General features: G+C 37.1%; 1 protein-coding gene across 1 annotated transcript in view; it reads right to left on the bottom strand.

Moving 5' to 3' along the window:
- Positions 1-7,193: 7,193 nt before the first annotated feature.
- SLC2A13 (solute carrier family 2 member 13) overlaps positions 7,194-21,276 on the bottom strand; it is a 277,867-nt gene continuing 263,784 nt past the window's right edge. Inside the window, exon 11 of the mRNA XM_030215885.1 lies at positions 7,194-8,270. Coding sequence (XP_030071745.1) covers positions 8,225-8,270 — 46 coding nt within the window. The 3' untranslated portion in view covers positions 7,194-8,224. The remainder of the gene's footprint in view (positions 8,271-21,276) is intronic.

Below are 21,276 nucleotides of genomic sequence, written 5' to 3'. Positions count from 1 at the left end.
GACTAGCTCTTGTGAGTCATGCTTCAATTAGATCAGCATACTATCATTGAAAATCAAAAGTGGTGAGGAAAAAAACAGGTCTACAGTCTTTACAATGGGAAGAGAATGGTCAAATAAATTGAACTGTGTTGCCTTTATCTGGCATCATGTTTTAGCTTTCTGCATGTTCTACTGTTACTGTATTAGACCAGTACATAAGACGTGTGCATTCCTTTAGCCTTTGTTTTTCTACTATATATAAAATCATAAGGAGTTTTGTTTACATTTTTCAAAAGTGACAGCAAGGCTTAAGAAGGGCCCAGTGGTCTTGAAAACTCATTTTTTGATCACACTATACAAAGCATCCAATTTTCTTCGAGAGATAGGATTACTAGAATTCTTATATGAGCTGTTATCCAGTGATGCTCTTAGAATGAGAGCCTGCTGTTCCATTGTTTTCTTCCCTACACTGTACAGAGCATGGTCTTCTTGAAGAACTTTCTGGACTACAGATAAGTCAATTTCAAATTTAGATTCAGCTATGCTATAAAAAGAGCAAAAGGACATACAAAAGATTGTTATTAGAATCACTGACTAATGCGCACTGCTATAAGTTTACTTATTTAACATACTGTCAACTTAGGTACAAAGTATTTTATCTTTAGAAAAATAGTTTTTAAAATGAAAATACTATACAAATTGAAACACAGCTAATTAACACTATCCCCTGGATTCTAGTACGCTTAGATTTAGGCGCTGAAATCAGTGTGGATGCTATAACTGTTAGTAACTTAATTGGCTTAAGATAATGAGCGCTGATAACAGCGCCTAACAAGCAATAATGAGCACTAATAGGCACCGATTAGAATTTAGGCGCACAAATCACTAAGCGTATTCTGTAGCAATGTATGCTGAACTTCTAATGTGTTGAGGCAAAAAGGGGAGTGGTTATGGGCAGGAAAATGGGTGGTTCATGGACATTCTAAAATGTAGGTGCCTATAGAATATGGCCCAATGCACCTAAATCTACATGCTGAGATTTACACCAGGTTTTTGTTAGTGTAAATGGATGTGCGCAAATATTGGTGCTGAAGTATTAACTAAACATATTCTATAATTGGCGCCTAAATCTAGATGCCGATTATAGAATACGCTTAGTTGGCACAAATTTCAGCGCCAATATTTTTAGGTGCCATATATATATAATCTCCCATATTTTTCTGTAGTACAAATGAAAACATGAAACAGTATAAGGGGTTGTAGTTAACTATTTTATTGGATTTCATTTACAGCTTTTGAACTGATAAGATATTTTCATATAAAGATACAATTCAATAAACAGACCATAAAATAATTTACTTATCACTTACATTTCATAAAATATACAAGACTTTTATGTAGACCTGATCAACTTCAAAACGAAAGTGCACAGATTTGACACTGATAAGAAAAACTTAGAGGGTCCAGGATAGCAGTAAGTATTCACATCAGGTTTGCTTTGATGTTTCCATATGTATATTATTGGGGAATGCCTGAAAAGATTTGTACATGTCATTTTTGCAATACATATTTATTTTTGAGTAACAATTTGAGCTGTAGATACTGATAATCTATTATACAGAAATTTCATGGTGTTGATTCAATTGGTATAATTTCAGTGTCAACCAATTTTCATTAGAATATGTTTTACACCCCGCCCCCCCCTTTTTTTTTTAAAGAGGGAAATTCGTTGATGTTGAAATTTAGGGCCATGTTTACTAAGGTGCGCTAACATTTTTAGCATGTCTTAAAAATTAGCATGCGCTAAATGCTAGAGATACCCATATATTCCTATGCGTGTCTCTAACATTTAGCACATGCTAAAAATGCTAGCGTAGCTTAGTAAACAGGGCCCTTAGAAAACTGTAGAAGCTAACTAAAAACATAATTTAAAAAATTTCCTAGGTCACTGAATTTTAACTGGACATGTCATCCAGTTAAAATTAAACCAGTTAAGGAGAGGTGATGAGTGTGCCATGGGTACAGCTAAAGGTTAACCTGATCATACCTATATTTAATGATATGTGGCTAACTTTAATCAGTTAAGTATGGTCAAAAATTCTTGTCACGTTATTTGCTATCTGGTTAACATTAAAGTGTCCGAGTTAACTAGTTGTCTTTCAGAATATTTTTACAGGGATATCAGCGGCTAAACACTGACCTAATGTTGTCTAATTCTAGGGTAACATAACATATGTTAGGGTGGTGGATAATCAGTCTACCTGCAGTTTTGTAAACCTTGGAAGTATTTTATACTTACAGACATTGCTGCAGTAATATAAGCAAAAGTATGCAGATAGCGGTCTTCATTATTGCCTTACCTAAAACTGTTCACAGGATTTGCACCTGCTTCTCAGCAGGTCATTTTTTCCATTGGAAACAAAACACAGTTTTTGACCACACAAACCTACATGCTTTTCTTCCCCCATCTAAACTGTGCCCTCAGGAATGCCTCTAAACAATCAAGTAACAACATGCACCTTGTTGAAGAAGGCATGGGCTTTTACCCAGCTTGAGAGTGGACAGCTGTAAAAGAATCCAATTTTGCAGGTACAATGTTAGTTGACCTGTGAAAACAGCTTGTAGTGTTACATTACATAAGATAGTTCTCTGTTTTCATGGTTTATTTCAGAATTCTTCCAGTAACAAATATTCAAGAGGTTCAAAGAGACTGCATCAATATAAACTCTTCACTGTCCTAAATATGTATTTAATCTAAACACATCCACAATGGAGTATGATTGAAATCGGAGGAAAAAAGCCTCAGATCCTCACCTCCACCTCTTATTTAATCAACTGGAAGAGCAAGAATACGACCCTCATAACAAAGTAGATACAAAACCAACAATAAATGATAGAAAGCCAAGCCAGAATAACAATTAACAGGACCACTAACCTAAACCAGATCGACCACATAGACATCTACAGTTAAAATGCACCAAAACTACAATAAATATAAACCAATACCCATAGGATATATAAATGCGAGATTGGCAGTTAACAAAACAGCAGTGCTGAGTGATTGGATAGAAAAAGAACAACTATTATTGTAATAATAGAAGCATGCACAGAGTTCTTGGACTTTGTATCAAATACCTGCACAAACCAACAAAAGATCTTATTAATAGGAGATATCAAACTGCACCTAGACAAACAGAACGACACCAACACCATAGCACTAATGAACTTCCTAGACCAATGGAATTTCACAACAGCACAAGGTTGTCTCATCACATACAAAAGACCACCTCTTGGACATACTAGCTCACAGGTTCTTAGGAAACAACACACACACGCTAGAAAATCACAAATGGGAAGAGGTGGTATGGTCAGACCACAGCAAGCTCAATTTCATACTGAAATGGAAAGAGAAAGGAAAGAATAGAACATCAAAACCACCACACACATTCACAACCAGAGGGAAGGTGGACAATCACTTTCTGAACAACAGTGAGGAACAAACATAGTAACCTAGCACCAAATGACATCCACTTCATGAAAACTGCGAAGAAACAAGCAAAAGCATACTGGACAAAATAGCACCATTCAAAATGAAAACAAGAAATAAAAAAACAACCAAGATCCTGGTTCAATGCTGAATTACTAACTGAAAAAACTATGCAGGAAACTAGAAAGAATATGGGCAAAAAACAAATCAGAACTAAACAAAGACATATGGAGGAAAGCTATAAGAACTTACAAACATAATATAAAGAAAGCCAAAGCAGAATACTACAACACATATGCGAACCCAGAACAGATCATTACAAAAATATTCGAACTCATGAACAATCTAATGAGAACCCAGAATGTACTGGCATCAACTGAAACACCACCTACTGCAAATGAGCTTGCATGGTATTTCGAACAAAAAAATAACAAAAACAAGATCTAACTTCACAACATCTCACGCATCCATCACCGACTTCTTACAAAAATGCGAAACCAATACCACTCAGACCATAGCAGACAGAATCTGGGTCACCTTCGAATCACCCAAAATAAGCACAGTGAAGGCAGAAACTGACAAAATACGCACATGTGAAATGTCTGCTAGACAAATGCCCCAACTATATGATGAAAAACCCACCAGAATGGTTCATCGAATGCTTCACTAAACACATCACATATATGCTATCAAAAGATCAATTCCCAAAAGATAAAGGAGAAATCATACGCCAATCCCCAAGAATGCAACTAATAAGATCAGCGATCTCACAAAATACAGACCAGTGGCCTTAATACCACTACTGACCAAAATAATGGAGGGTCTGGTTGCACAACAACTAATGGAATACATGACAAAATTCTCAATCCTACATAAATCACAATCAGGGTTCAGACCATAACACCGCCCCAAAATGGTCATAACCACTCTAACGTTGTTCAGAAGCTTAATAAGCCAAGGACAGAATATATTATTACTACAATTTGACATGTCAAGTTTGTTCGATCTAGTAGACCACACAACACTAATGGCCCTGCTCGATTACATAGGAATCAGCGGAAAAGTGACTGCGTGGTTCGAAGGTTTCTTAAAGACCAGATCCTACATAGTGAAGATGTCCAACCAGCTATCAACATCTTGGACCTCTGAGTGTGGGGTACCACAGGGATCACCAACATCTCCAATACAATGTAATGATGGCACCACTCAGAAAAAAACTGGAATTAATGGGTTTTAACCTATTCATGTACGCAGATGATATCACTATTTACATACCATTCAAAAACAGTGTTCCAGAAATACTGGACAGAGTTAAAATAGGTCTGGAACTTATAGAAATCTGGACTGAAACATTCAAACTAAATAGGGACAAAACCAAATTCCTGGTTCTATCAAGCCCTCACAACCCTGCATCACACCAAAACTGCATAATCAACTATCAAACATACAAAATAGAAGCACAACTAAAAATACTAGGAATTATCCTCAACAAACATCTATCACTGGACAATCAAATATCAGCTGTAACACCAAAACGCTTCAGAATACTATGGAAACTGAGAAGGATCAGGAACTATTTTCCAAGACAATCATTCTAGACAATAGTACAATCGATGATACTATCAGAATTAGAAACAGAAAGGGAGATCCTGTAATGCACAAACAAGGTTATTTTAGTAAGTGTGCTTAATTTTATTTAACTTTTAACATTTTCCAGACAATAGTGCAATCAATGATCCTATCACAATTAGACAATTGTAATGCAGTCTACATAGTGTGTAAAGAGAACATATTAAAATCACTACAAACAGTCTGAAAAACCTACCCCACTGGCTGCCAATCAAAGCAAGACTAATCTTCAAAGCTAGTGCCATCATTTATAAAATACTATTCGGTACATTGCCTGAACATATGCTAGATATGATTGAACTATCTCCACGAAATGCAAGTCCAGAAACCAGAGGCTACCTGCTCTTTCTCCTATCAAACTGCAGAAACATAACTTACAAAAACTACATGGCTGGGTTTAGTTACCTGTGTTCCAAATGGTGGAAGTCAATACCAAAGGTCACAAGAAGCATCACCAATTATCTCCAGTTCAGGAAAGAACTGAACCTACCTCTTAAAAAAATTCTACAATAAGTAAATAAGGCATTGTAGACCTTTTTGCTTCCTAATCACAAACCATTATTGATAGCAGATTCCCAATTGTTAGTTGCTTCCTACTTGTAAATCATTACTGCAATTTCTACCAGAAAGCAAATGTAAACAATCATTGTAATTTTCAACCAGAATGCAAACTGTAAGCCACTTTGAACTGAAACTTGGTTTTGGATAACAGTGGGATACTTTGCTTATTAGTAGTAGGCTTTAAATGGGGTATACACTGTAGATGTGTTTTGATTAAACACATATGCTGAATTTAGGACAAAGAAGAGTTTATATTGATTATTTCAGAATTCTTCCATGTTTCATGAAGACAATTCAGAAAGCCATTTACCTGAGCAGTGGTGTTCCTATGTTGGCTGCCACCCGGGGCGAACTAACGCTGTGCACCCCCTCCCCCAGTGCATGACCCCCCCAGGCGCCTCACCTCCTGGGGGTTTAGGGAGCAGTTACGTGGCTGTCGGCTCTGCCAGTTCCCTGCCCCAGACCAGGAAGAAATGTTAGAGGGAGCAGGGAACCGGCACAGCCAACAGCCTTGTGGCTGCTCCCTGCACACCCCATGCAGTGTGCACCTGGGGCGCACCGTCCCCAATGCCCCGACCTTGGTACGCCACTGCATCTGAGTAAATGGGATATGCATTCATTTGAAACATGGGAAATGTCAACATTTTCAGCCCGAAATGACAGGAACCCTTTCTCCCCATTTTTGGATTTTCTCCTGTGTTAGAAAGTGTGCACCATTGGGCATTGCCCCTAAAATGGAAAAAAATAAAAAAAAATCCCTGTAAACATGGAAACCTAAACAAAAATGAAAATTTATGGCTGCACACCCATACTAATTACCCAGATAATAGGACTGTCAGAAACATGCCTACCTTAACCTAGCTCAAAGTACATATAGGGTTCCACAGCACTACATTAGGGGGTCATGATTCCCAGGCACATTTAGATTGGAGAGAGAGGAAAAACACATAGATTGCATTTAAAATCTACATGCACCATTTTGCACAGGAAACTAGCTATGGTAATTTTCAAAATGAAAAACAAATGTCTCTTCTTTCACCTTGAAAAGGTATAGAGAGCATGGATAAATAATACCTGTGGGCTTTGCAGCAATGCAAGCAATTTGAAAACTGCCTCTCAATGTGTGTTTTTTATTTGAACAGAATATTATGCTCCTAAAAGCTACTTAAAAGAAACAGCAAGGGAGATCCTGCAATGCCCAAAACAAGGTTATTTTAGTAAGTGTGCTTAATTTTATTTAACTTTTAACATTTTCTTTCAAACACTGCATGCATACTTCCTCTTCAGCAGGATGCTTTGAAACCATTGCATCACACCTCTTCTGGTGGTTCAAACTGTTAAGAGAAAAAATATATAACCCTGTCTGGACACCCATGGGTTCCCCCTATTCCCTCTTATTTTTTTTTTTTAATCAAAGGGAAACCCTGAATGGGAAAATAACAGTTTAAAGGTGCTCTCCACAACTAGGTTTTGTTAGTTACAATTTGAGGCAGAGTTGTAAAAATCTATTTTTTATATCTAGCAGATTTATTTTTTTGAAGTGACATATATATATGTACTGTGACTATTCCATTTTCAGAATGGTAAAATAGGAAATAAGCAACTCAGAAAAACAGAAGAAAAAATAATTTTCTAATACAAATTTCATGGGTATGTAGTAATTTTGCTGCTCTCTACAGATACTATAGTATTAGTAGATCATTTTGAGAAATTATACTTCTGTATCAGAATGTCAAACCAAATGTTTTTAACACAGAAATTCTCTCATTTTGGTTTATTTCCTCACCCCCCAACTTTCTATTGCATCTCCATGAAAATATGGATGAAGCTGCAGAAACCCCATGCCTGTATTTTTAAAATACATGGCCACAGACAAGCAACTCTTTACTATGTATTTTGTGTTCATAAAGCATGTAAAAGAATCCAGCATTAAAATAAATGCCCTGAACCATATTTCTACGAAAATTATCTTTTAAATAAAGTACAGTTTAACTGGATCATAGTTAAAGCCTCGAGGCTGAACATGCCAAATCACTTATATGTGACACACTATATACTGATTTATTGGAATTCTAGCTGCTTGGTTGACACTAACAGCTGCTATGGCTAAAATACTTTCAGAAACACTATGAACATACTTATACCACATTGGTGATTATTATAGAAAACACTCTCCTTGAAATGAAAATGTACAGTATGAGATAATTGGTTGCTCTAAGTTTACAATTTATGACCATCCCTTTGTGTTTACCACTGCAGTATCTAGAAAACAGTTTTTCTTCCACAATGTACAAGTACATCTAGGTGAAGAATTTATGGTGCTGACATTTTATAGTGCCACAAGATTATTATTTTTAACTTACTATACAAAAGGCTATGAAGATTTATTATAAAACCACCAGTAAGTATTGTACAGAAAATGCAACATCAGGATATGGAATTAAATTTTTCTAGGCAGCAGCTACATGTAAACTGAAAATATTACCCGCAATTTAATATATTTTGCCATAAAGCACATAGTTGGATTGTCTGCTTCTGGCCTGGTATAGGAAGTTCTTGCTTTCCATTCTATTCTCCTCTGGCTGTAGATAAATAATGTGTGGTCAGCTTAAATCTGTTAGAAAAAGTGCAGAAATATTGTTTAGTGACTTTAAAAAAATGTGTTTGATCATTGCGTAGGATAGCAGCTGGAAAATATTGCAATGGTTTTAAAAAGATAGAATATTTTATTAATCGACTATTTTCACTACAGAGAAACTAACTGAGAAAATTGTTATAAGCAGTAATAATAAAACACTAAGGGCCTCTAATCCACGCTTGTGGTCCCCAGTGCGGTAATGCCAACAAAGTCTATTCACTTTGAATGGGCTTCATTGGCATTGCCGCATGGGAACTGCTAGCACGGCTTGATAAAAAAGGCCCTAAAGCAATTGCTGGTTTTGTAGTTTAAAGTAGTGCTATATAGTAGAACCACTGATGTACAAGCCCTAAAGACTGGTGTGGGGCATTACGTACATTTCAACTGGGATAACTGACACAAAAGCATTACAGAGATGATGTACACTAGGGGACTACAGAAGGGGACTCACTTCTTGTGGCTTGCTGTTGGAATTGTATTAATGTTTCACCTTTGATTTGGCCAACGGGAAAAATTTCAGGGCCTATTTTCTATATGCATAATAGAATCTCTGGCGTGAAATTTCAAAAGGTTTAACAGCAGAATAAAACTCATAGGTTCTGTAATTCAGTCCTTGAGTCCCCTAGACAGTTGGGTTTTCTATCTGCAATGATATGCACAAGAGCTTTTTGTGATCCAGGGTAATTCGCTTAACCCTCCATTGCCCCAGGTATAACTTAGATTGTGAGCGCACTGGGGACAGAAAAAGTACCTGCATAAATGTAAACTACTTTGATTGTATCACAGAAAGGCAGTATATCAAAAATCTAATAATTTTTCCACATAAAATCACAATGAACACAAATTTAGCTGATTAATAAAAGGGGTAGCTCAGGTAGTATTCCCTGGATGGGATTTTTATTTAGCCCTCACCGTAGATGTTCAGTGATAACTGGCAAAATTTACTGTCACATAAATATGAGGCCTAAATCTAGCCTTCCTCTGTCTTTAAGATGGCTAGATTTAGGGAAATAGCTATTTAAGGTTGATTTGAAAATTTGACTCAAGAAACCGAGTATAATGACTGAGTTAACTTACTTGTTCAGTGGGTCTTTGTATACTGACCCATTTTTGTCTGCAATGTCTATCAAATCAAATCTTTTTATTTTAACTGGTGGTAGTAAAATTTCCTTTCAGGTGGAGCCCATTTCCTGGATAACCTATGAAACAGTATAGCTGCCATGGTAGTGCACTAATTATACAGAAATAAGGGTCAACAGACAAGTTGTAGGTGATACTTAAAAAAAAAATTGAACTTAGTATAGGTATCAACTACATTTTGTCTGTTGACCCTTATTTCTGTGTAGCCATAAAATCTGCTGGGAGGCATTTGGTCTAATTATGGATTCTCACCCTTCACCTTATTTAGAGAAGCAACCGCAGAGAAGATTCTAATTGACTTTTAGGAAAACTTAGCAGCCACAATATGTTACCACTGTGAAAACACACTAGTGTCATAATGGGTTCTACCTCCAAGTGCTGTGCAATAATAATTTGAAAGTATCCATAGGAAATAGTAAAATTGTTCATGGGCACACTCAAGGGCCCTGTTTACTAAGCTGCGCAAACATTTTAGCACGTGCTGACAGACACCCATTATTTTCCTATGGATGTCCCTAGCATTAATGAGTGCTAAAAAGTTAGCGTGCATACAGCGTGGCTTATTAAACAAGGCCCTAAATATATTTCTTCTCTTAGTTGTTACTCCACAATTTCCTTTTATTGTGAGAGAGGGTCTTCTTTATGAGTGTTACAAATGCTCTTATATGGCATAGTTTTTAATAATATCTAGTTAGTCTTTCAATTGCGTTTTTATTGTTTTTTGAAAATGTTATGGTGGGAACTACTGGTTGTTTTATTTTTACTTACACTAAGAGAGAGGTTTCCACACACGCTGATACTTATTCATCACCACTTGACCACTGGCAAGGAAATTTAGTGAATGGAGCTAACCCGTATTTATTAGATTGTAGTTTTTATATGGGGTTGGAAAGACTGGATACTAAAAAACTTTTCTCACTTTTTAGAGAATTTGACTAATTTAGATTCTATTGTAAATACTTTGAATTGTAAATCACCAGTAGCTTCAGAGTTGGCATTGTTATACAGGATAAATTGCAATATTTAAATGAGGCATATTCTCAATTGATGGACAGCAATTTTTATGTATTATTGGATCAAGATACCACTTCTCTAACATACAAGGTCAAGTCTCTGTTCTTGTTGATGAGGCTTTCCATGGGGGCATTGTGGAAAAACAGTGTTTGTGTGATAGAAATCCCCAAGTTCCTTATATTTACTTTGTCCCCCAAAATACACAAATCCATCAGGACTCCTCCAGGACCTAGTGTCAGGAAGGGGGTCCTTTTCAGAATCCCTTCCTGAATATATTATTATTTGAAGCCTTTTGTACAGCAGGCTTGTTCCTATATTAGGGACTCAGCTTATTAGATGCAACACATGGAAACTATTTAAGTTTCAATGGGTGACCCTTTGTTACTAGTCACTTTAGATGTGAATGCTTTATATTCTAATGTTCCTCAGGATGAGGCTTTACATATCATAGATTTTCATCTAAGGAAGTCTTCCTTGTCAGGAGAAAAATTGTCATTGTTACATATGAGCTCTTATGGTTAAACACTTTTATGTTTGATAAATTTTATCTCCAGATCAAGGAAGTTGCCATGGGAGCAACAGTAGCTCCATCTATTGCTTGCTTATACATGACTAAATTTGAAGATAAGTTTGTGTACGGGAGTAGTTTTGAATCGCATCATTTCTTGGAAGAGATTTATTGACAATGTCATTTTAGTATGGAGGGGTAAGGAGGAGGAACTTGGGGAATATGTGATTTATATCAACAAGGTAGACAAGAATATACAAGTCACGGCTTAAAGTGGTAAACAACAAGTTGATTTTTTTTATATAATCATTTCTATGACTGATACTGGCCACTTTGATACCTTTGTTTATCGGAAAGAAACAGACCGTAATATGACGCTTCACTACACTAGTTTTCATCCTAAAGAACTGTGTAATATCATCCCTGTTGACCAATTTTTAAGATTGAAACGCCTATGCTCTACATTGGAACAGTTTAAACATGCAGTGGATATGTTCTCCAGATTTTTTACAGAGAGGTTATCTGAGATCTGTATTGAAAAAGGTATATAAATGGGCTCTGTATGCTGACCGGAGGTGGCTTATGTTGCCTTCCACAACTGAAAACAATGATACGCTAGTTTGTATTTTCCTTTTTCTTCCAGGTCCAGCTATACAAGGTCTATAATTTTAAAGTATTGGCATATTCTGGGGGTTCATCAGTCCCTAAGAGAAAGACCCAAATTTGCATATTGTAGAAGTAAAAATCAGGGAGAATTGCTGTCCAATTCTAGTGCTAAGATGCAAGAAATATGAAGTCACTTATGTGGTAATTGTATTTATTGTAAACTAGGTGAGTTGGCATATCCCACTCCGATCGTTTGTTTCATATTAAATCACAAACTCATTGTAATTCAGCAGGGGTTGTGTATTGTGTTATTTGCCCTTGCAGGCTATATTATATTGGCCAAACTATTAGAAAAGTCAAAGTCCATATGGGGAACACATCAGTAATATAAGGATTAGTAAATTAGAAGCCCCTTTAACAGAACATTGGAGACAGCACAATCATTCATTATCTGATTTACAATTTGTAGTACTGCTTCAAGTTATGGGAGTGGGGTCCATGCTAATTAACAATATTGTATAAAAAGCAGTTCATTTACATGTGGCATACTTCCTATCTAAAGGGCCTAAATAGGGAAATTGAATGGTGTTAATGAGAAACAGAGCAGTGTATAAAAATTTCAGGGGAAAGTGACAGTGGTCACTTTCCACTTGGAGAAATACATTGTGGGCTTGGATTCCCTGAAGGGATTAGCGGCTGTGCATATGGTTCTACATATTTGAGGTATTTTTATATAGTGTTTATAAAGTGGTGTTCCTTCTTAGTATTTGCCTCCAAAGGGCAGCAGGGTGCTCTTTTATTTTACCTTGTAGTGCTTCCTTTTGAAAAAGCTATGTGCAAAACTTGGCCACAGTTAAGGAGATGCATTAACAACATTGTTCTGATTGACGCCACACAAGGAGACGCTTCAACAATATTTCCCAGATTGATGATGTACGTTAGTACTTTACCTGGTGCATATCCAAAAGTTACCATCGACAACAGTTGAAGTTGATCAGTACATTTTTGGAAATACTGGTTTTAATTGAGAATTAAATTAAAGAATTAAAATATTGGTAAATCTCATTGAGGATCCTTCAAGACTCATTTGGTTGTTGTCAGATTACTGCTGGGCATAATGAAACTTCTCAAACTGAGGAGCATGTTAGAAAATCAGAGATGAGTTGTCTATATAGGAACTACAAGCAAGTTATTGCTATGGATTGATTGGCGACTGTGATCAAGAGTTTCATGGTTTAATGGACTTTTAAAGATGTGTGGTTTTTTTTTGGTATAACTGTATTTAATAAAGATGAGTATTTGAGTATAACTGTCCACTTTGGAGGCATTTATTCTAAAGGGGGTTCATATAGTTTGATATTAATTTTTGATAAAAATATTTTATGAAATATAATGTACCTGGTGTAGATAGAGGATTTCATTTTGAAGACCTGGTCTGCCAGACTAGAGCTCAGTTACCATTAATTACTACTTGGGTTCCTGAGGAATTTCTACCAGAACAGGGTATACCTGCTAATAGACTACTAGTGAAATTTGAGGATATAGACCTTTTTACTACATCAAGGTTGCTGATGAGGTTATCAAGATCTTTGGGCCCTTTATCCAAGCTGTGGCAAAAGGGGGCCAGCGCTGGCATGTGCCTTACACACGTGCCGAGGCCCCCTTTTACCACAGCTGGTAAAAGGGAAGATCTCACTTTCCTACAGGAAATGGCCGGGCGGCAAGTAAAGCACTAGCCCCGTGGCCATTTCGGGGGGGGGGGGAGGGGAGCCTTTACTGTGGTAAAGGCTCCTGCACTAACCCAGTGGTAACCGATTACCGCTGGAAATGATGGCACGGTGGGTGTGAGAAGTACCACCGGGCTGCTGTGGTAGCCTGGCAGTACTTCTGTTATATCGAGCAGTAAGCCCGCATTGGGCTTACAGTCACTTAGTAAAAGAAGCCCTTTGTTATTTGGCCAATGAGGTGGTATAAGATGAAGATGAAAGGGGATAGAATCAAGACTGATCAAAGAAAATATCCTATATAATAAAAAGCACCTCCAACATTCTGAAGCTGACTCTGTGGCACTGTGGCAGTGTAGGGTTCGTAAGTCTGTAGTTCAGCGTTTTATTGGCTCTCACTGTCAACGAAGAACCAATCAGACAGAACGGAACTTGGAGGAGGGGAGTGGATTGAATCTCTAACAATCATGTACAGGAAGGTACGAACATCAGTGGAGGCAAGTGCACAGAACGGAAGGGAAGACAAACATTTAATCACTTTGTCACTCACACACACACACAAACACACACACAGACATCACACAAACACAATGTCTGTAAAACACACTGTCACTCTCAGTCTCTCACATGGGCAACTGTATGTTGCATTCTCACGAGTAAGGAGCTCTTCTGATGTGATTGTTAAACTGATTGAAGGGCCTGAACAAGGAAAACTTTTACCACATTGTAACACAGTTTACACAAAAAATATTGTATATAAAGAAATCTTACACATGTAAACAACAATTATATTCAGAATACAACCGTGGAAACATTAATGGTAGGGACTCATTACATTGCTAGCACCCGTTTCATTGCGTTAAGAAACGGGCCTTTTTTACTAGTTTCTTTATAGAAAGGGTGGTGGATGCATGGAACAGCCTCCTGGTGGAAGTGGTGGAGACAGACTGTATCTGAATCTAAGAGAGCATGGGACAAGCACACAGGATCACTTAGGGAGACAGAGAGATAGTTGATGGTATGGATGGGTAGACTGAACACACCATGTGGTCTTTATCTGCTGTCATTTTCTCTGTTTCTAAGTCATCTTTGGATTCACCTGTTTTCTAATTACTGGCAAATTTAAAGTAGTCCCTTCTTGGTTAAAATGAAAATGCAATAATTAACTTACAAGAGTTTTTTGGCTGACTCACATTTTATATCCCTTTAACTGGGACTGTATTATGTGGGTTTTAATAATTTTTGACCAACAGGCATCCTTTTTTTTTTAAATCTCTTTTGAAAATCTATACCCCACTGCACTCCTTATGATGGCCAATAAAGGATTGTTGGAAGTACCATCATTTAGGTCCATTACGCTTAACATCTATCGAGAGTCTCTTAATTGTTGGACCTGTTTTACAGAATATGCTTTCTGACAATTTGCAACACTCCTATTTGGTTTTTCAGACATTGCTCAAAGCATATTATTTTGTACAAGTTTTCCCCTGACAAGACTACTGACAGAATGCTTGACAGCACTTTCTGATGTTGGATATGATTTTTAAAAAAAAACTTACATAAGTTTAATTTAAAAATAAAAAAAACTTGTGTACGTTGTGTATGTAGTTGTTGTAACATTATTACTTTATTATATATATGATGATATAACTCACCCAGATTTGGAGATGGTGCGGCTATAAATATTTTTACACAATTAAAGAAAAAATCATCTTGGAGGATAGTTGGCATGGGTGTATCCCAAGGGTCAGCTTTGTCTGTCTCTGTTTAATATTTTTCTGCAGTCATTAGTTGAGGATTTTGTTGCAATGGAGATTCAATATCAGATTTATGTGAATGATGTGCTATATTAATTCTTGGGTTTAAAAAAAATCTTTTTTATTAACAAAATCAGATGAAAACAGTACAAAGATTCACTCAAGAACAAAAGCCAATGTTTAGAGTATCACAAAATGTTCACAATTTTCATTTATTCCCCACTCCCTCATCTTTCCTCAATTGCTATCTAAGCAAAGAATCCACCGGGAGGAGGTGGGGTTCCTTACATTCCCATATTAATTCTTGTTAATGTTGCTACATCTCATGTAAATATTTTGTCTCGCAATGTATTGGTGTCAGTTTGGTGACACATAAGGCACATAGGGTTTGCTTTTAATTTGTGTAAGTCCTATCCTTGCAACATATTACAAACTAAAGTGTTACTTAATAAGTTTCTGTGAATGGGCTTTGTTGGCATTATAGCACCAGGAGCCGCTAGCATGGCTGGATAAAAGAAGCCTTTAATGCATGTAAACAAGTAAATAAAATACACAATAATGTAAATGAAATTGCACTGAGAGCTAACCTTATTAAATCCTTCTCTATCAGTGGATGTTAAAAAGGGACTTGAGCGACAGCTGCAAATATCACTGCAACTGGATATCATGTAGAACACGTTAGCCAAACTGTTGAGACCTTTAATAAATTACAAAATGCATAATTGGTTCTATGATAGTGAACAACATAAAAATAAGTGCATAGTAACTAAAAAAAATAAAAAAAAAAACCAAAAAATACAAAATAAAAACATGAAGACCATAAAACAAGTTGGAACCATACACTGTGCAAAAGAATATATTGGCTATGCAAAAGTAGTCAAAGTGGTTGCAAAAAAAAATTGTAATTTCAAAAAAGGTAATACTACTTGAAGATAAACAGAACATGGCATGATTTAAGGAGCAAAGACTACAGAACCACTATGCATCTTATGGAAAATTATAAAGTTCTTCACAATATGCAGTGATACCCCATTATCAATAAAGACTATGTTAATGGAAACACATAAAACCACAAGTTGTCATGCAGCTAATTTAGAGCCAGAGTATATGGACAGCATAAACCACTTATGGTACTGATATTATTCAGCAACACAGAAAACAAATAGTCATGGACCTCCAGGCATATGGATCAAAGACTCACATCAGCATCAATATGAAAACTTTCAAGGATGCACTCACAATGCTTTTATAATAAAGCCACATTAAAGGTCGGCATTTCATTGATTATAAGTATATAATGAAAATCTCTACAGTGTAAATCATAAACTATGCCGACTAATGAAAATAGGCCAAATTAATAGTGGAATCCTTTTTATATTCTAAGAACTGGGTCACTTTCTTATAAGGGTAATAAGCATGCAGCGCATAGATAAATATATGGTTCACCTTGCTGCTTTCTCTCGTCTTTTTTATTTTTAACATTCACTGATAGAGAAGGATTTAAAAAAGTTAGCTTTCACTCAATGCAATTTCATTTATAGTGTTTTATATTTAATTTACTTGTTTACATTCATTAAATAAGAAACAGTCACATGTAAGTAACACTTCAGTTTATTGGATAGATCGATATTCTCAGTATATGCAATTATACAATTATGCATGTACATTTTTACTAAGCGGGTCTTTTACAAAGCCATGCTAGTGTTTTTAGCTCATGGTAAAAACCAGCTGGTGGTTTTATTTATGTGTTTGTATATAGATTGCATGACAACTGATGCAGGCGTTTATATGCTAAAACACGGCTCCGTGTTGAGTCTTGATACTTCAATGAACATTGAGTCCTTTTACAATTGGTGCTTCAAACAAATACATTCATTTATATCTAGAAGCCTCGCATTGGGGTCACTTGTCCATCCCTACTTTTTTTTCTGACTACTTGTTGTGCATAGGGAGTTTGTTCCTTTTTCTGGTGTACAAAAAGTATTCAGGTACAATATGTCCTTTCTTCAAAGAGTTTACAGTTTAAGTGGGTACCTCAGGTAATGGAATACAAAGGGCCCTGTTTACTAAGACACGCTAGCATTTTTAGCACGCACCTAAAATTAGCATGCGCTAAACACTAGACACACCCATATATTCCTATGGGTGTGTTTAGCGCACGCTAAAAATGCTAGTGTGCCCTTAGCGTTGCTTAGTAAACAGGGCCAAAAGTGACTTGTCTAAAGTCACTAAGAGGGAAACAGTTATGTGTCAATATACACATGTAAACCATTAGAATAATGGCATATACATGTGTATATGTGCAGATATATAGGTAAATGCCAAAATCCTACCTAAACACTATTCTGTAAATATAAGCCTATCTTATATAGCTCATACTTTACAGATAGGTGTACGACTGGATGGAATCTGGGCAGGACTCACACGAGTAACCTCTATAATACTGTAAGATACGTGTGCATCACCAGAACTTAGGTGCACACACACCAGTTCTATATAGGGAAGTAGGTACCTATGTTCTTTTGTAGCACATGCTTCTACCAGGCTCCTAGTTGTAGAATTGTCCCCAAAGTATCAGTGCTAAGAGTGGGATTTGAACCCTCATTTCCCATTGCTCATACTAGTCCAATTCTTCTCCTAATGCTACTGAAGATGATGAAGCAGCTGAAATATGCTTTGCTACCAGCTGACTTTAGGAGTACACTTCAGGCATTAATATAAATAGCACTTGATTATTTTAATTCTCTATATTTAGGATTTCCTCAATGTTTATTCCAAGTGTTGCAAATGAATAGAATGCCACATCCAGGCTTTTGACTAGAAGTGATTATTTTGGGCATATAATTCTGCACTTGTAATCTTTATACTGGTTGACAGTATATAGCTAGATAGATAGAGACATTTAGATATACATGGGAACGCTCTCTTCTTTATGACTTCTTTTTTTTAAACCACTCTCATCAGCTGCAGTCATCTAGTTTGTTGCTGATTCCTTCGTTGAAGGTTGCTCATTTAATTATAACTCATGATTGAGCTCAATCAATTGCATGACTGTCTTTGGAGATCATTGCCAGTTTCATTTAGACTTTCAACTGACACTAGAGTTTTCCTGAAAAGTGTAAAGTCCATTAGTTTACATTAACATTCTCAAAGAATGATGAGTATGACAATGTCATTGTCTGAAGACTTCAATGTATTATGAGTATATATTTGTGTATGTTTGTATGTAAACAAATTTTGGCTTTAGTGGGGTATGTGAGGCTTTGATAAGATTGGCAACAATATCTCCTAATTGCACCCTTCTCCTCCATCGCTAACTCCAGACTCCACTCCTATCTCGCCGCACCTAATGCCTGGAATAGGCTTCCTGAGCCATTACGTCTAGCTCCAGCCCTGGCTGCCTTCAAATCCGGGCTAAAGGCCTACCTGTTTGATGCTGCTTTCGACTCCTGACTTAAGTAGAGGAGTGTGGTAGCCGTGTTAGTCCACTCTGTTGGGTGTTAAAATATTCAATCATTCTGACTTCAAAGGTCTTACGTTCTTGTATGGTTTTAAAGTTACCTTTCAGGATTCTCACTGTGAACATATTCAACATAAAGGAATCTTTCACTTGCTCATCTTCCAATGTGGTATATATATCATTCAGTGTAAAAAATGTAACGAAGGATGCTATATTGGAGAAACAGGCCAGATGCTTAAGACAAGATTCAATTTACATAGACATCACATGAACAATACTGGTGCCAGTAGGGTTCCCACCCCTGTTGGTCAGCATTTCACAGGACCAGGACACTGTACCAGTGACTTCACAGTGAGAATCCTGAAAGGTAACTTTAAAACCATACAAGAACGTAAGACCTTTGAAGTCAGAATGATTGAATATTTTAACACCCAACAGAAAGGACTTAACAAGGATCTGGGGTTCCTAGCCCATTATAAACCACAAAGCTGTATTTCTCTCCACCCCTCACCTATCCACACCCATCCTGTTAGAATATCAATGATATGCTTTGATGTCCCCATGCATACCTCCTACCCACCCCCATCCTCCCACCCTGTCAGACTGTCATAGTAATGCTTGAATGTTTTCACTTATATACACTGTCAGCTAGCACATTTGCTTATTTCCGATCTGACGAAGGGCAACCTTCGAAAGCTAATCAAGAAATGTATTAAGTTATGTCCAATAAAAAAGGTATCATCTTATTTTCTTTTCCATGTTTTATTTTGTTTGATTTCTATTGACTCCTGACTTGTAACTTTTATCTTATCCTTATGTGTCCTTCTGTCTGTCCTTCCCTTATCCTTTTTGGTCCTGTCTGTTTGTCCTGATTTAGATTGTAAGCTCGTTTGAGCAGGGACTGTCTTCTTCATGTTCAATTGTAAAGCACTGCATACGACTGGTAGTGCTATAGAAGTGATTTATAGTAGTAGTAGTAGTAGTAATATCTCTTCACCGATGTGGGAAGGCGTGACTACCTTAGAGTAGTCTTACAGACACATCCTAAGTTCCTACCTATCATGATGGCATTGAATTTTTGGCCAATATGACTAAAAGTCTAATGATCACTGATCCATCTTCCCAAGGTAATAATAGTTCAGAAAAGTGCTGTTCATGTGAGATACTTTAGAAATCTTGAATTCATTACTCAAAGGGTTTTTATCATGCTAGAATAAAGCACAGGGTTTAGGTCCTATCATCATACAGGTAGCTCTTTTAGTGGAGGTCCAATATGAAGAGGAGAGCTCATGAATTTGAAGACAATGGGGCAGTGGGAGTCTAGAGCCTTGTCTATTAGGACATAATAAATAGGACATCAATGTGCATTCCAAGAGAGGCAGGCTGAGGATCTCACCAATAAATATGGTATAGGTATTGTAGGATAGCAGGTTTTCTTGCTGCCACCAGAACTTCTAAGGAAACAACTAGATACTGTTCAACATCTAGGCCATGAGTGCCACAGAATTGAGACTGGAATACAGAAAGTGCCTTGATTTTGCATTATTAAGGATGGGAATACTTGAAACCTGAGTAGAGATGAACCGATAGATTCTGGGGTAGGGTAAGGGAGAACCAGCTTTCTCAAGATCAGTGGTAAACTATGAAAGTCATTGTACTATATATCTTTTCTAGAATTTCAGAAGTGTTTTTGTTATTACGGGGTATAGGAGGATACACAAAGAAGGAACCAACCCTAGGCTAAGCAAAGCATGCTGAAGCTGGGTTTCTCAAACAGTAGAGAGTAGCTTAGTATTTTTGATGCCAGTGAACAACAAGCTGAGTTCTCCACTGTTAGAAAATGGATCAGAGGCTTTTTTGATCCAATGACTACACTCGTGAGGTTGATGGGCTCTGCTGGCCTGTTTGCTAAGTGGTCTTGTTTTCTGGGGATGGAGGTGGTCAGACTGGATATCTGAATTAAAACCCTTTAGTGTCCAATGTTCCCGTAATAAGCCGTATGGGAATAGATTGATGGGAACATTGGACACTAAAGGGTTAAGGTCACAAAATCCCAAATTTGTGCTGTTTCTTGACATACTTCAATGGATCCTAGTTCTCCCAATTTGCTGATATAAAATAATGCTATCTGACATGTCAGATTACATCAGGCCTGACAAAGAGGAAAGCAAATACTTGGGAGTAAAATATTGCTTTCCGTTCCAGATGACTAATATGGAGAAGGTATTTGGTCTTTGTTCAAAGTTTTGTATATTTTGAAAGCTAAGGTGGACCCCACACCTGATTTTTGAAGCATCTGAGTTAGTACACGATGATGATGCTGAAGCATAAAGGGGGATCTTCTGAGCAGGCTTGTTTTTATGGTCCACCAGTGGAGCATGGGTTCAAGGACAATAAAAGGGAATATTTTGGAAGACAAGAGCAGGAGTGTTTGATTCCACTACAGTCTGGTGTTCTGGGGTTTTTTTCTATTCTATTGGCCTGCACTGCATTACATGCAGTGCCTGATAGTGCTATGTGGCACTGCATATTACGTGGTGCCTCTGTGTTAGCTATCTGCCTTGTGCAGTAAATGCAGGGCACACAGCTATTCACTATATTCAGAAGATTCAGTAAAAAAAACGATGAGGGTTGTTTTGGGCTGAGCTGGAGCAGTTTGTTTAGGGTTCCTCCTCTCTCTTTGCAAGGTAGCTCAACAGACCCAATATGAGCCTTATGCTAGGCCCTGCACAAGAGACTGCAGCTCCATTTCGTCAATGAAAATCTTCTTCAT

The sequence above is a fragment of the Microcaecilia unicolor genome, chromosome 10 (assembly GCF_901765095.1).
Source record: "Microcaecilia unicolor chromosome 10, aMicUni1.1, whole genome shotgun sequence".
In the NCBI taxonomy this organism is placed as follows: Eukaryota; Metazoa; Chordata; class Amphibia; order Gymnophiona; family Siphonopidae; genus Microcaecilia; species Microcaecilia unicolor.
Note: the sequence above shows the minus strand (reverse complement) of the source record. Positions and strands in the feature narration are given on the sequence as shown.